The 14656-nt window shown below is 61.0% G+C and overlaps 1 protein-coding gene across 11 annotated transcripts in view; it reads right to left on the bottom strand.

Annotated features, from left to right (window-relative positions):
* Window positions 1-14656, bottom strand: part of KIAA0513 (KIAA0513 ortholog) — a 28461-nt gene that overhangs the window by 8303 nt on the left and 5502 nt on the right. For 4 of the 11 annotated variants that reach the window (XM_068955778.1, XM_068955784.1, XM_068955785.1 and 1 more), the window contains exons 2-7: window positions 3316-3802; window positions 2676-2775; window positions 2123-2196; window positions 1432-1502; window positions 592-799; window positions 245-288 (exon numbers count right to left, since the gene is read on the bottom strand). In XM_068955778.1, coding sequence (XP_068811879.1) covers window positions 245-288; window positions 592-799; window positions 1432-1502; window positions 2123-2196; window positions 2676-2775; window positions 3316-3638 — 820 coding nt within the window. In that variant the 5' untranslated portion in view covers window positions 3639-3802. Of the gene's footprint in view, window positions 1-244; window positions 289-591; window positions 800-1431; window positions 1503-2122; window positions 2197-2675; window positions 2776-3315; window positions 3803-5995; window positions 6020-12067; window positions 12221-12537; window positions 12750-14656 lie in introns of those variants that run through there. The other 7 variants (XM_068955777.1, XM_068955783.1, XM_068955782.1 and 4 more) reach the window with 5 other exon arrangements.

The following is a 14656-nucleotide window of genomic DNA, read 5'->3' as shown; positions in this document are numbered from 1 at the left end:
AGGGACGAGATGCCATTGGCTCCCTTCTGGGATGGGACATGGTACTGCCCCAAAACAACAAGCTAAAAAGGCTCCTTTGGAGCACTTCTTCAGGAGCTCAGGGGAGATATCACCAGTCCTTCCTGCCACATATCTCTACCCCACAGCTCCAGCAACACCGAGCATCTCACACCACTTCCAACCCTCGCTCCTTCCCCAGCAGATACCTTGCCCTGCTTAACTCAGCAACACTGGCTCCACTCACCTCTCTTCTTCAGCTTCTCCTTTGGCTTGTCCTCCCCTTCACTTCTGTGACACAGAAATCAGCATCAGCTCCAAAGAAGCCTGTCCCCACACAGCCCATGCGGCAAAGCCCTGGCTCCATTGGCAAGGGAAGCACCTTCACTTTAAAGACCGCCCCCCCTGCTCCCACGTCATGGTCCCCAGGGCCAAAAAGCTGGCCAGCAACATCTCCTGCACTGCCTTCCCACAGCATCAACAAGCCCTGGCTTAGGGGTGTCCGTGCCCAGGAGGTTTCAGGCTCAGGCGCGCCACGAGTGCGTGTCCCAGCCCACCCTGCCTGCCGGGAGCACCCAGTGGGGAGATACCCACTCGCTCTTCCGGGCTGTGGGGCCCTTCAGTTTGGTCTCCAGGCCCCCGAAGAAGCCTTTCACATTCTCCGTTTTGGCTGACGTGTTCTTCAGCAATCGCTCTGCGATGTCCTTCTTCTCGGCCAGCCAACTGTTTGCCGACTTCAGGTATGAGTCGATGCTGCCCGTGGGCTTCTCCTTGGTCTCCAAGGGCGGCGCGTGTGGTTTGCCTGTGAAAACCAGCAGGAGCTCAGTGGGTTCTTGGGTCCCACAGCAAACATACGGCTGGGCTAACCCCTGTGGCAAAGAGCACCGCTCTCACAGCTCAGTGCAGCAGCCGCCACCAGCTCCCAAAGGACCTGCTCCAAGCGTTGCTGAAGATGCACCACAAAGACCAGGAGCCAGCATGAAATGACCCAGTCTCCATCCCATCCCACATCTTGTAGGTTTTTCTCCTCTCTCTATTTTGGATAGAAAACCCAACCTCCCGAGAGGCACGACACATCAAGCAATGAGCAGAGGTGTTTCTGGGCTGGGGGATTCATGTCGCATCCCCAGCATAAGGGGACATCTGGGAAACCACCGCATATAAGTATCTCTCACTAGCTCAGGTACGAGAAGCAATGACAAACCAATGTCAGCATGAGCTCCCAATACAACTAGGGTCTCCAACAGGTTTGCACAGCCTCTGTGCTGTGAAGGCTCTTCTCCTATCGGTATCTGAGTCAGCCAGCATAAACCAAGCTCAGGTACGCCTTCCATTACCCTTCCCAGTGCCGGGCAAACCTCAACACCTGGGTCTAAAGCATTTCACCATCTGTCTCCAGCACAAGAAAAGCTCGGGGGTGCAGACACCTCTTACCGATGTAGTAGTAAGTGAAACACATGGTCATTAGATTCTTGGCAGGACTGAAGTCATCCATCTGGTGACACCTGAAATCAAGGGAGAACTAGATGAAGATGCCTGGCAACAGCAACCGAAGCAGCCTAGTGGTTCCTGCTTGACCCTTCCTGTAGCTGTGGCTCTGCTCTCACCAGGAAAGGGCAGCTCCCGTCCAGCAAAGCCCTCAGAGCACCAGAGCAACCGCCTCTACATAGCTGCCCCAGCATCTGCTGAGCTCACCCTGCACGGAGACCAGCAGCAGCGAGTCCCAGCAGCAACCCCATGCTCAGGGCTGCAAGGCATCTAGCTGGGTCAAGCCCAGCTCCATGCTCAGGCTAAAAAGCCCTGATTTTTGGCAAGGTTTATTAACTGGGGCAAAGCTGGCTAGCCTGCAGCCAGACCCCACTGGCTTCAGCATCTGCGCTGTGCTCCTCCTCGCCTGCTGCCTAGCTTAGGTCTGTCTGCAACCATCCGACAGGCCACGACACGTGGGACACCCCAGCCCTGGCAATGCTTCCCCGCTGTTGTGCTTCGCACTAGCCTTCTGCTTCCTTGCACCTAAGAAGCAGGGCAGGTCACAGACAGAGGTCTCCTGCCCCTCTGGATTAGTGGGGAGATCCCAGGGGCTTTAGGTGATTACAGCAAAGCTGAAAACCCCACCACCACTTACTCAAACAGCACGAGGGCGAAAGATTGCATCAGGCGATAGAAGGTCTGCTCCGAGACACACTTGGAGTTGCAGCGCTGCAAGCACAAACCCAGATCCAGTTTAGCACAGCTATCCCGAGCCGCTGTCTGCAACAAGTGGCAAAGACGACCGCAGCTCCCCAAGGTCCCCAAAGGAAGGTGGCCAGAAAGTACTTCAATCAGACCTCCATCTCGGAGGCAGCAGTTTGAATTCCTGATTTGTTTTTCTAGGGACTGGGACGTTTCTGAGTGTTCATCTTATATCATTTTATATAAACAGATAACTTCTCTCCCCCATTACAACGATCATATTTTTAAGTGCCTCAGGATGCATTTATTTACTTCTGTATCTTACTGTACTAAACCTCCTCCCTTACCCCCAAGTTCCCGCCCTCCAAAAATATTGCTCTTGGGCACTGCCAAATTTCCCTGGCCTGCACCTTTCGCCCCAGCTGCTCCCCAGTCGCCGGTACAGGATAGCTCCTGTACACCTATTTGTACAGATAAACAGATATTCTGCCCAAATCTCCCCTTACCTGGGCGCTCACGTATCGTGCGAACCATTCCCTGCCCTTCCCATTCTCGCCGCTGCAGAGCTCACCAAACTTGGCCTTCTCTTCTTGGTCCAGATCTTCTCTGAAGCAGAAAAAAGGCAAAGGAAAAAAAAAAATCGAGAACGTGCCTGGTGCCCCCGCTGCAGCCGGCACGGCGGCTGCCCCTTCCTGGGAGGGAGGCTCAGCTCCTGCAACGTCCAGATGCTGCGATGCCAATGCCAGGAGGAGGGCAAAAAGGGGAGGAAGGAGCAGGCGCATCCCTTTTGTCATCCTCCCACCCACGTTGCTCTTTTGCTCCTCCCTGGCAGGGGGTAAAGCAAAGAGAGACGGGGGAGGAAAGAGCGAACAACAGCCCAAGCGGAAACCGAGCTCCCGAGACAGGCGCGCTGCCTCGAGCCAAAACAACCCCAGCTCGGCTGTTGCTCATCACCCGCGGTTTGCTCGATCGCGCTTGACATGCCGCGCCGGAGCGCTGCGGAGAGCGCAGCAAGCCTCGCGGCCTCGGCGCAGCGCCTGCGTCCTCCCCTTGCTCCCCGGCTGCAAGGCGGCATCGGAGCCGCAAACGGCATGAGCCAAGCACAGGGGAAAAACCGAACCAAACCGAACCAAACACGATGCTCACCCCCCGGTGAAGACCTTCTCCACGTAGTGCCGCATGAACTCCCGGCGCTCGGCCGCCACCTCGTCCTTGGCCGACTCGGTGCTCTGGTTGGAGGAGAAGGACTCGTTGGAGGACGAGCGGCGGTAGCTGCTCCAGCGGCTGGGCGAGTCGCCCATGTCGTTCTCGCTGTCCGCCGACTCGGTGGCGTCGCTCTCCTCCACGGCCGTGTCCCCCGCGTGCCCGTTGCTGCCGGGGGGGTCCGGAGGCGAGCGCTCTGCGGGGGCGGGCGTCTCGGCGTCGAAGTCGATGAGGTTGCCCACTGGCACGTCCAGGGGGGCCTCCATGGCTCTCGTAGGGGGATGCGGTGGTGCAGGGAGCTGGCAAGCTGCGGGTTGGCTCGGTTGCCCTTCTGCCCTCAGCAGGACCTCAACACCATCTTCAGCCTCGGAGGACGGGCTGGCTAAAGCTGGCAGGTCCTTCCAGCATGGGCCAGGTTAGTGCAGGACATCTGAAAGACAAGGGAAGGACGCGGGTGACGGACAAGCCTGAGGAACCACCACCACAGACCTTGGGAGCAGGGATCACGTGCCACCATCGGCATCGTCCCCAGGATGCCACCAGCAGCAGCGAGGGATAGGACATGGGTGCAGAGCTGGCCTGGCTGCTCTATGAGCAAGGCCACACAGCGGTCTTGTGCTTTCTGCACTGCTCAGAGGCATTTTTCTTCCTCCTGACATATCTTTTAGCCTGGAAAGGAGACAGTTTAAGCCTAAGCTCCATATGCCACATTTGGAAGGTGACATCTCCTAGCCTGAGGGATGAAATAGGGCCAGCATGAGCCACCAGCCGGCAAAGGTGCTCGTGATCTTCCAAGGCGGCCTCGTCCATCCTGCCCTGCCCTGGCCGCCTCCTCGACGCCCAGGGATGCTCAAACCCGCGGCGCTTCGCACGCCGGCCGCTCGGCTGCTGGGGGCGAGGGCCCAATGCAGACCTCGATCCCAGGACACAGGCAACCAACCCCACAGCAAAAAAAAAAAAAAAAAAAAAAAAAAAAAGAAAGGGTTTCTCTCAACTCAGAGACTAGCAAGCACCAAAGGGCAAACAGCCAGTTCATCAGAGGAAAAACAGTTTAAAATTAAACCAAACATGAAACGCTCCACTGAGCAGAGCACGCTGTCCCGGTCCCGGGGCTTGGAGAACGTCCTCCGCTTCCACCACGTTAGGGAGCACGTGTGGACGCAGACCTGCCTTCATCCGCTGACTGAGCTAGCGGAGCTTTTTAGAAAACACAAAGTTTCTCAGCTCAGTGCTTGGGGGAACGGAATTGGACAGCAGAACAAATCCGTCCCCCCTGGAAAGCCTGCGGCCCGCTGCACGGATTCAACTTCTCATAACGCCCCGTGCAGAGGACGCAGCCCAGGTAACCTGCCTGCCGAGCGCCGCTTGGTGCAGGACACTCAGACGTCCTCTTGCGTGACACCACTGCACATAAAGAAACAGCAGAAATTTCTCCACCACAGAGGACGATGTGCAGCCTTATGAATATCCATCCGGTCCAGAATTGCTCCCTTTAAGCAACTTCTTGGATACGACAGCTTTTCTGCTTCACAAAGCAAGCAGGCACAACCCCCCTGGACAAGCTGATGGACGTGCATCACCCCGCCAGGATCCCGCCAGCCCGGGGAGAGCTGCGCCGAGGCCACCCCGCGCCGCTTGGGAGCCAGACGCAGCCCAGCCCGGGCAGTTCCAGCACCAGCAAAACCCGTAAGCGATGACGCACCCCTTGGACGCCGGTTCTGGCTCTGCGAAGCTCTGCCACGCGCCAGAAATCCCGCGCCAGCACGCGGAGCGGCCAGGACGCCCGCCCGCCCGTCCCTCCCTGGGGGACACGGCCACGCGCAGCGCTGCTCCCAGAACAACACGCTTCCTCCAGGCATCGCCAGAAAGAAAATTGGGTTGTGCTGGAGCAACGGCAGCTCCCGGCTCCGTTTCAGGCCAGGCTTGGCCCAAGACAGGCACAGGGCCATCTCCAAGCTCCCTGCCAGCCATGCGCAGATGACAGCGGTCAGATGGCCTTGTGCTGCCTGAACAGCCCTTCCTCACCTCCTCCAGGGACGGACAGTAAGTTGGGGGGGGGGGGCTGCTTTTTGCACATCCCAGGTTGCAGGAGTTTGCATACCACAACGCTCAAGCAACTGCTCCAAAAGCAGCCGACCAGCATCTCCCCGGCATCCCTCGCATCCTTTTCCACGCACGCGCTCACCGCAAGCCTCTGGGAGAGCGGATTTGGGGTGTGGGCTGAGAGAGACACCCCCCCTTCCTGGGCTCACAGCGGCTGTGAGCAGCATTGCAAGCTCAGCAGAAATCTGGATGGGCTTGCAGCAGGCGTTAATAAGCGCATTTAGAGCACCGCCTGCTCTGCAGACGCTCCTGAGGGTTTAACTGCTCGCTGGCCAGCCCACGAGACAACATTTCCACTGATCAAAGGCCCCAAAAGGCGTTTGAACGTGTCCGCTGGACGCACAGCCTTCCCCAGCATCCCGCGCGCGCTCCTGGGCGCGCTTCCCTCAAGCCCTCCCGCACAGAGCTCAGGAGAGCTTTAAAAACCAAACAAGCCCCAAACTCAGCCCTGCACCCACTTCACAACCCTGTCGTTTCTCCAGGAGAATTAATCCAGGAAAAGAAGAGCCAAAACACAAACCAAGAGCCTCAGCTTTCACCGCAATGAGCGCTCAACTCCGTCCGCGCGCGGAGATGAGACCAGCTGCGCGTCCCACAGCGGGGACCAGCACAGCCCGCGGCGTCACGCTCCTGCCTTGCAGCTGCTGTTCCGAGGCTGAGAGCGAACCAGGCCTCCAGGATAAGAAGGGGCTTTTTGGCTGCTCGCTTACAGGAACGTTGCCACCGCGTAATGAGCTTTAGCATCTTCCAGGTCCTGCAATGCCAGGGCGGCCTTTAATCACGATGCTCAACCAGACAGGCGAGGTAACACGTAGCTGACAACAGGCTTTCTTGTAAGCACGTGTCTTCCGGCACATCTGTATTCCCCATGGGCAGCTGGCATATAATAAATCCGTGTCTTCCCACTGCAAACGCCAGCCAGGGAACGTCAGCAGCAAAGAAAAGAGTCGGCTGGAGCCGTCCGCAGACAGACGGGCAGCTCCGAGAGTCGCCCTTCGCTGTGGGTTTCATCGCAAAGAGGCTACACGGGTGCCAAGAGCCCTCCCGAGGCATGGTCTGCTCGATTACGAGGGCCTTCTGGAGGAGAAAGAAGAGAAGGACCTTTTCCAAGAGGTTTTGGGCTGCCAGCTTTGACCAAACGTTGCAGCAGTTCAGTTGGAGGCTGGCGCGAGCTTGCTGCCTGCTGCAATGAGCCAGGGAAACAGAGATGGGAGAGACGCGACAAAGTTCATTCGTAGTCCATTGCTGTTATAGATGAGACTTTGAAAAAAAAAAAAAAACCTAATAGTCTTTACTGTATAAAACTTGATCAGAATTTTAAAACAGTTAACATCTCGTGACTTCTTATTGCTCGTGCTATTTTTCTTTCGTCTCCCCCCGCCGGGTGAAGGGACAGCCTGATTGCATTTCACTGCGAGACAGCTGCGCTCGCAACCCCGACACCACAGCAGCCTGCAAACGCTGCAGGAGAACCGCACACGCTTTCCCAAGGGCAGGCACTTCCCCAAGGGGACGGAGCATTTTTTTTGATCATGCTCGTAGTGTCCCGAATGCTTGGAAAAGGCGAGGACCAGCCGGGAAGCTGTCAGCCCCGCGAGGCAGCGGCTCGGACGCCGGCTGCACGCGCTTTGCTCTAGCGACGCCTCCGCTCCTCGGCCGAGCTTGGCCCGGGGGGAAGGCGAGGGGCAGCGCTGCCCGTGCAGAGCCCTTGGTGCCGAGGAGACGTGCGATGCCATTTCCGAGGGGCAGGAGCCGGCGCTGACTGCGCCCACTTACCCACTTGATAAAGCGCTCGCGAGGAAATTGCATCTTGGAACGAAGCAGCGCTGCTGCCATCTGTGGCTTCCCTAATCAAGCGTGACACGAAAGACGTGCTGGCGCTCTCAGCAACTCCCTAACACGATTTTGCAGCTTGTTGACCGTGGCTTTTGGGGCGGGGGGAGAAAGTGGCGCCAGGGACAAGAGATGCTGCAGCACAGGGTGCAAACAGGGGCGTTGCAAGAGCGGTGGATTTTCCGGGACCTGAGGCGTCTTGGCAAGAATTGCGTCCCCCAAGACGAAAGGATGCAGCTGATATGAGAAAATCCCGCGAGTGCCGCGTGGGGCAGAGACGAGCAGGCCACGAGCCTGGCGCCCGCCAGCAAAGGCGGAGAAGGGGATGCAGAGGGTGCCCGGACTGGGCCGACACGTGCGAAGCCCAGGAGAAACCCGGGAGGCATTTAAACCTTGTGCCGAGATGGAAAGGGAGCAGCAAGGAGCCGGGATCGAAAGCAGTCGAGGCAGTGACAGCGGAAGGGCCTTTCTTCTGCTCTATTTCAGACGAACGTCGCAGCTTCGCCGCCCTCCTCCCAGCCTCTCCCCGGCTCTGCGCACCCTTCCAGGGGACGGGAGCAGCCGGCCTAGCCTTGCAATCAAATCCTTTCACGTCCTCGCAAAGCCAGAGGAAATGACACGCAAGGACAAAATATCATCCGCAGAAATCACCCGCAAAGCCTCGCTGAACACAAAGCCAGAGGAAGTGACGTGCAAGGGCAAAAAGTCACCCGCAAAGCCTCGCTGAATGAACCCACAGGACGGAGCCTGGAGCGCAGCAGCGATAAAGGACACGACGTAGCGCCGGCCTCGAGCAGAGATCACATCCCTCTGGGACTCCCCGAGCAGGTGCCGGCATTGCACCCTACAGGGAAAAGGGATCGGAGAGGCCTGAGCCACTCGAGTAGCCGCTTCAGCTCTGCGAACAAAACCACAGAGCCTTTGCCTGGGGACTGCTCGATGACCAGAGCAAGGAGCAGATCCTGACTCCGCAGCAGCAGGTCTCCCACCCGTGCCCAGGTTTGGGCCCAGCGATGCTCATGCAAAAGCCACCAGGCGAGCCTGGGTTTTCCAGGGTAATGGGATTTCAGGATGCAATGTTTTCTCCCTAAAACTTGCACTGAGTTTCTCCTTAAGGATCTTTGCGAAACACCCACAGCTCAGCCCTCAGTCTCGGCACACGTCGGGTCCAGCTCCGCTTTCCAAGCCCTAACCGCGGCGGTCCTGGCGCCGGCTGCGTCCCTCGGCCGCGACGTCTCGCCGGACAGGTCTGATACACGCTCGCAGCCTTTTGCGCCCCTCTGTCCGGGCAGCGCCGGCGTTTCTGCGCCCACCTGGGAACCGGCGGCGTGCCGAGGCTCGGATTGCCCCGACACGGTGCGAAATCAGGGATCTGCACCGCGCTCGCCCCGGGCGGGCAGCACAGCCGGGGGCCACGCACGCAGCCAGGGCAGCTCCCCTGCCGGCGGCGAGCCAAGCGGTCGCTTCGCTGCCCGGCCGCAGGGGTTTAGCGGCGCCCGAGCCCCTGCCCACCTGCGTCCGGAAAGCTGGAATTATAAACTTGATTAATCCTCATGATGAGCTCAGGCTCAGGCAGTGGGCGGCTTTCCGCACAGTGGCAACGCTCGAGCCCACGCTCGCATCTGCATCTGACATGGAGACAATGCTCCAGCCGGAGCAGTCGGGGGGCCTTTAAAAGCTGTAATTAAAATGAAGAAATCACTGGCTGCTTTCCTGCAGCAGCTACCAGAGTACTTTCCTCCAGATCCGTCTGTCCCTCGGTGCGGGGACAGTACCGAACCTGCAGGTAAAGGAGAAAAGGGCTCTTAAAGCCCCTGAGGAAATCCATCCCGTTTGCATCCCGCAAACATTCTCGCAGGACTCAGCTCCTGCCTTTGCAGCCCCGAAGGGACGGCTCTGCTCTGCCCGCTGCTCTCAGCCGCCACCTCCACCGGGCTGCCAAGATTTCCGGCAGCAGATCCAAGCCGCGATGACAAGGGCCGCGTCTGCATCCGCGGCGGCTGGTGCCGTGCAGAGGGCCAGAGGCAGCGCGCAGGGGCGCGGGACGCTGCTGCAGGCAGGGAAAGGATTTCACCCTGGCAGCGGCAGGGCTTTGACTCGCTCTGCAGCGGGAGCTTTAACACCAAGAGAGGTGCTCCGGCGGAGGTGGTGGTTTAATCCACTCTGCATCTGAGTTTCCTGGCTGTATCACACGTTTCCTAGCCTGCGGGAAGGCGGGACGGGTGCATTGCAACCTCCTCTCGCTTAATTTCCTCCTGTCACGTGCCAGAGGGACAGGGCAAAGGGGCCCGGGGGCCCTTCTCACCGCTGGCCGTTTCCCACACTGCAGCCCGTCACAGACACCCGCTCTCGCTGCCTCGGTCCACGTGCAGCGCGCCTATGGCCACGTCCAGATCGCAGCCCACCCTTGGGGCCGAGACCTGGCATCGCCCGCCTCGCGGCGGGACCACCGGGTGCCACACGGGCCACCGCCGTGCCGGAAGCGGTGACACCCCCGGGGCCGAGGCGGAGGCGATCTTAACGCCGAAGCGGCTGAGGAGCGCTCACCCAACCCCTCCTGCAACAGCCCCTTCGCCGGCGGGGGGGGGGGGGGGGGGGGGGGGGGGAACCACAGCTCAGCTCCCGCCCCCCCCAGCCTAGCGACAGCAAGGCTAAGGGTCCTCTTCAGAAAGGTTTCCCACCCTTTGCAATTCCCCCGGGGGGGACAGAGCATCCCCAGGGGCATGCATGGCAGAACAAGCCAGGAACAAAACCACGAGAGACTTTTCACGGTCGCCCGCCCCAGGAAGCGCAGGGCATCTCCCAGGCTGGCTCCCCCCATCCCTTCCCTCGCCCCCGACAGCGGGGGCCGAGGAGGAGCAGTTCCCCCCCCCCCCCACCTCGCCGGGGGAGGCTCCAGCCCAGCAGGGCTTTGACAAAGGCACGGGGTGGGGTGGAGGGGGGTGAAACCTTTGTTGCTGCCAAGGAAAACTCCCTGCACGGCGAGGGAACGGCTGGTTCCCTCCGTGGGAACTGGTCAGTCTTGTTCTCCCGAGTCGCTCTCGTTAATCTTCCCGCAGCTCTGAGCAAACACCCCAGGCACCAGGGTGATATCCGCGGGATGCAGGGCCACTGGGGCCAAGGTCCCCCGGAGGTACCGCACCTACACCTCCTCCAAAAATGGCCCGAGCACATTTAAACACACTGATCTCCTCGCTTGGGTCCTTAACGAGCCCTTGAAATTACTGAAGCGGGAGCCCCCCACGCTAAGCTCCGCCGTCCCCGCGGCTGATCTGCTCCGCTCCCTTCGCGGGCGGCGAGGACGCGGCCCGTTTTATCAGGGCTTACGCCAGCTGCGCCCTTGCCAGCACGCAGCCCTGACGCCCGGATCGCAGACGCTACGCGGCGGCTTTGCAGGCTGAGAAGTTACGTCCTCCGGAGTTTCATAAAGACAAATCGTGGCAGTCCTGTTGATCTGAACGCCACCGAGGCCGGCAGTAATCTGGAAGGCACCTGTGCTCAGCTGCCTACGTACGCCCGCAGCACAGACCGAGACCGCACACGCTCTGTGCATGCCAGAGCCAGCACGCGGCGTCGCATCAGGCCGTCCTGCCACCCGGCTGAGCCGGGGAGAGCCGGGCACAGGGCTGCGAGCCAGCGGCCGGGGCCCCCTTCCCGCAGCAGCACCTGACGCAGGGGAGTATTTTTGGCACGTGACGCGAACGCTGTGTTTGCCAGCGCTGCTGCGCGGCAAGCACGTCCCCGCCACGCTGCGGATCTCTTGCCCGGCCCTTTCGTTAGGGAAAAGTGCTGGCGTTCCCTCTTTCGGCCCCAGCACCGGTTTGCGGGCTCTGCTGCAAGCCCGGCAGCGGACGCAGCTTGGCCAGCATGCAGCAAAGCTTCCTGCAGAAGGCCCGGTCTCTTTTCCAAGCCTGCATTAACCCACGCGGGTGACTCACTGTACAAAGCCAGCTCGTTCAACCTTAAAAGCAAAGAAGCAAAGCTCTTTTTTTTTTTTTTTTAAAGGCAACCTGAAGCCCAACAAGCTCTCAACTTTCCCGTGTGTTGCAAAGAGCCCTTTCTTCCTGCTAACATCAGACACCAGATGGCAGCTCCCCCTCCAAGAGACGTTTAATTCTCTTCTTCTAAAGTCCACTCGAGTAGCCCTGCCCTGCACTAAGCCAGGCTTTTGTGCTGAGCAGCAGCTCCTCCCGGAGCGCCAGCCGGCAGCGCAAACCGCCGCCCCGAAGCCGCTCGCTCTGCGGCCCCGCTCTCAGCCGCTCGCCCGGGAAAAAGAAAAAGAACAAAAAAGAAAAAAAAAAATCACGCAGGGGTTCTCGGGGCTGGGCCCTGTCTTAGAAAGCAGCTCCTTCAAGGATTTCCCTCTCCGCAACCACGCCGAAGGAGCTCAGGCCCCCGCTTGCATCGGAGCTGCCCGGTTTGCTCGGCCGGGCAGCCGCAGCGCCCGGCGGCGGCGGGGGGGGGGGGGGGTCTCCGGTGCGGGGGGGGGGGAACCCGGTGCCGGGCGGGGGGGGGGGCTCCGGCCCTCAGCTCGCTCCCACGGGCCGACTTTCCACAGCGGACGGCGCTTCCTTAGCAGCTGGTGGGCTGCAAGAAACGGCGGGTTATGGCTTCCCGGCCCAAAATGGGGAGAGGGGTGGGATGGGGGGGGGAAGGAAAAAAAAAAAAAAAGGAGAGGGAAAAAAAAACGGGACGGACAAAATCCCTCGGGCGGGGAGAGCCGCGCGGAGCCCCCCCCCCGCGGCGGCCCGGGTCGTACCTGTGCCGAGGAGCGGTGTCCGCGCCGGCGGGGCCCGGCCCGGTTCGGCCCGGCTCCGGCGGGGGGATGCGGGCAGCTCCGAGCCCTCCCGCCGGAGCTCACGCACATCTCCCCCCACCCTCCCCCGCGCCCACGCAGGCGCGCAGGCGCCCGCGCGGAGGAAGAGGAAGGGAGAAGGCGGCGGCGGCCGCGGGCTGCTCGGCCCGGTGCGGGTGCCGGTGCCGGTGCCCGCCGCAGCCCGGGATGCGCCGCGCCGGGGCTCACCCGACCCACCCGAGCCCAGCTGAGCTCCGGGGCATGCCAGCAGGCTGAACGGAAAGGAAAATTGGGGGGGGGGGGCGAGGGGGTCCCCATCAAAGGAGAATTCCCCAGCCCCCCATCAAAGGAGAATTCCCGAGCCCTTTCTGTTACCTTTGGTTATTTTTCCTAAAGCCTCCCCATCACTCAAACCCCAGAGGATTGGGTATTACCTGCTCTGCTCCTCCCAGATGAGCTGCAGCAGCAAAAAAAAACAAAACAAAACAAAAAAAACCCCACACACAAAAATTGAAATCGGAAGGAAAAAAGCTCCAGTGGGGAGGGGAAAGTGGGTGAGAGCAGCCGGCAGGGACGAGGCTGCGCAGCTGGCAGGGCTGGGGTCCCCCCTGCCGCTCTTCAAGCCGGCCCCGCGCCCGCCCACGCTCCCCCAGCGCATCCTGCCGGCCGCCCCATCCCGCGCACCCCCAGCGCGGTCACTGCCTCCGCCAGCGACTCCCCCATCCCCGCCGCTCGCGCAGAGGTCAGCGCTTATGGAGTCCCGCTTCTCCCTTTGATGCCATTCAAGCAGAAAGTTCTGATGATTTAATTCCCCAAAGCACCTAAGCAATAAATCACAGGATGCCAAGAGGCCTGGGCGCACTTGGCTAAGAGCGCGGTTGGACGCCCACACGCCCGAGAGCAAGCGCAGATTCGGAAGGGGCTCAGGAAAAGGGCGAGAGCCCTAGCAGGGACGCCCCGTCCCTCCGTGCCCTGCACAGGGCGTTACGTGCCCGAGTGGCAATTTAGGGAGGCTTGTAACCACGAGGAGCCTTTAATGCAGCAAGGGGCAAGCAACCACTTGCAGCACGGAGAGGCTGGGTGGGAAACACCCGAGCAGGACCTCCAGGCTCCCGTTTCACCCTCCTCATCCCTAGGCCACCACCTCCTTATGCACACCAGCCCAAATGCCAGGTAGGGCCCCTTTTCTTCTTCCTATGCAAGAGCTTCCCACCACGGGCAGCCGCCGCACGGCGAGCGAGGCGGCTAACCCGGCAGAGGACAGCAGTGACCAGCAGCCCTGTCTGCCACCAAGGAGCAGCCGCGCGGCACGCGGAGGAGCCCCGGCGAACGCCAGCGTCCATCAGCGCCGCACAGCACACGCCAGGACAGGAGAGCCAGCGGGGGACAGCCCCTGCGGGCTGCAAATCGCATGGATCCAGGAAAACGCTGCTGGGGCCCGTCCTGCCCCTGCTAACAGGGGCTGCAGCATCCCTGGCCAGCGCAGCGTGGCCGGGCTGCGGGAAGGCAGTGACTCAGGCTCCAGCCCCGTTGCTGCTGCACAAGGGCACCCTCGGAAGACGGTCAAAAGCCTCCGTCCTTTCGAGCCACGCAGGGACAGGAGACGGGTGACTCACTCCTGCCACCGAGCATCTCGTATCTCGGTGCTCGGATGGGGCCAGCTGACACGAACCTGCTCAGCGCTCGGAGGGGATGGCAGCGGCCCCCTGCACCGAGCCGCACACCTCAGAGGCATCGCAAGAAGGAAACCACACGTTTGTGGCAAAGTCTGAGCTCTGCCAAAATGCAAAAGCGTTACTAATTCACTGTCTGTTGAGCGCGATTATTCCGATTAACTCAGACCTCAGAAATTGCAAGTGACGTGTAAAAACAGATCCCAGACCCCAAATTTTCATACAACATGATCGTATGACCTGGTCTTCAAAGCACGCCTCGCGGGTCACGTTCCAGCACCGGCGCTGCTGCCGTTGCGTGACCTCGGGTTGGCCCTGGCGGAGGGAAACCCGGCTGCGCACGCTCCCTGTGCCGCGTGCTGCACGCACGCTCCTGGCGCCGGCTCAACGCCCGGCCTCCTCCGCTCCTCCAGGCGGCACGGGGATCGGAGAGGGGCAGTTTTCCACCCACTCCATCTGCTTCGATAGCTCACAACCCTCCCCAGGCATGAGTCACTCCAACAAGGAGATGGAGGCGCCCAAGGCTGCTCGCCGGGGTAGTCGGAGACCAGCCGCCCCGTAACCGCGATGCATCGCGCCGCGTGAGCCTGTCTCCGTCCTCGGGCGAGAGCAGAGACCGCGCGGAGGGCAGCAGCGCCGCGCCACGGGGAGCCCCGGCCTCCGCGCGGGGACGACGGAGCAATTGCACGAGGTGCCCGAAGAGCCGCCTGCGCACAACGCTTGCGGCCCTTCCTGGCCTCCGGCACCGACCTCGCTCGCTCGCTTCCTCGGGCGGCTGCCCGTGGGCACGGCGAGGCACGGACCTGCCCGCTCGGCACGTGGCGAGCTGCTTCGGCGCCCGCACCGCTGCTCTGCCGGCAGGTTTACGTGGATATTCATC

The sequence above is a fragment of the Struthio camelus genome, chromosome 10 (genome assembly GCF_040807025.1).
Source record: "Struthio camelus isolate bStrCam1 chromosome 10, bStrCam1.hap1, whole genome shotgun sequence".
NCBI classification, from domain to species: domain Eukaryota; kingdom Metazoa; phylum Chordata; class Aves; order Struthioniformes; family Struthionidae; genus Struthio; species Struthio camelus.
This window is presented reverse-complemented; position numbering and strand designations above follow the sequence as displayed.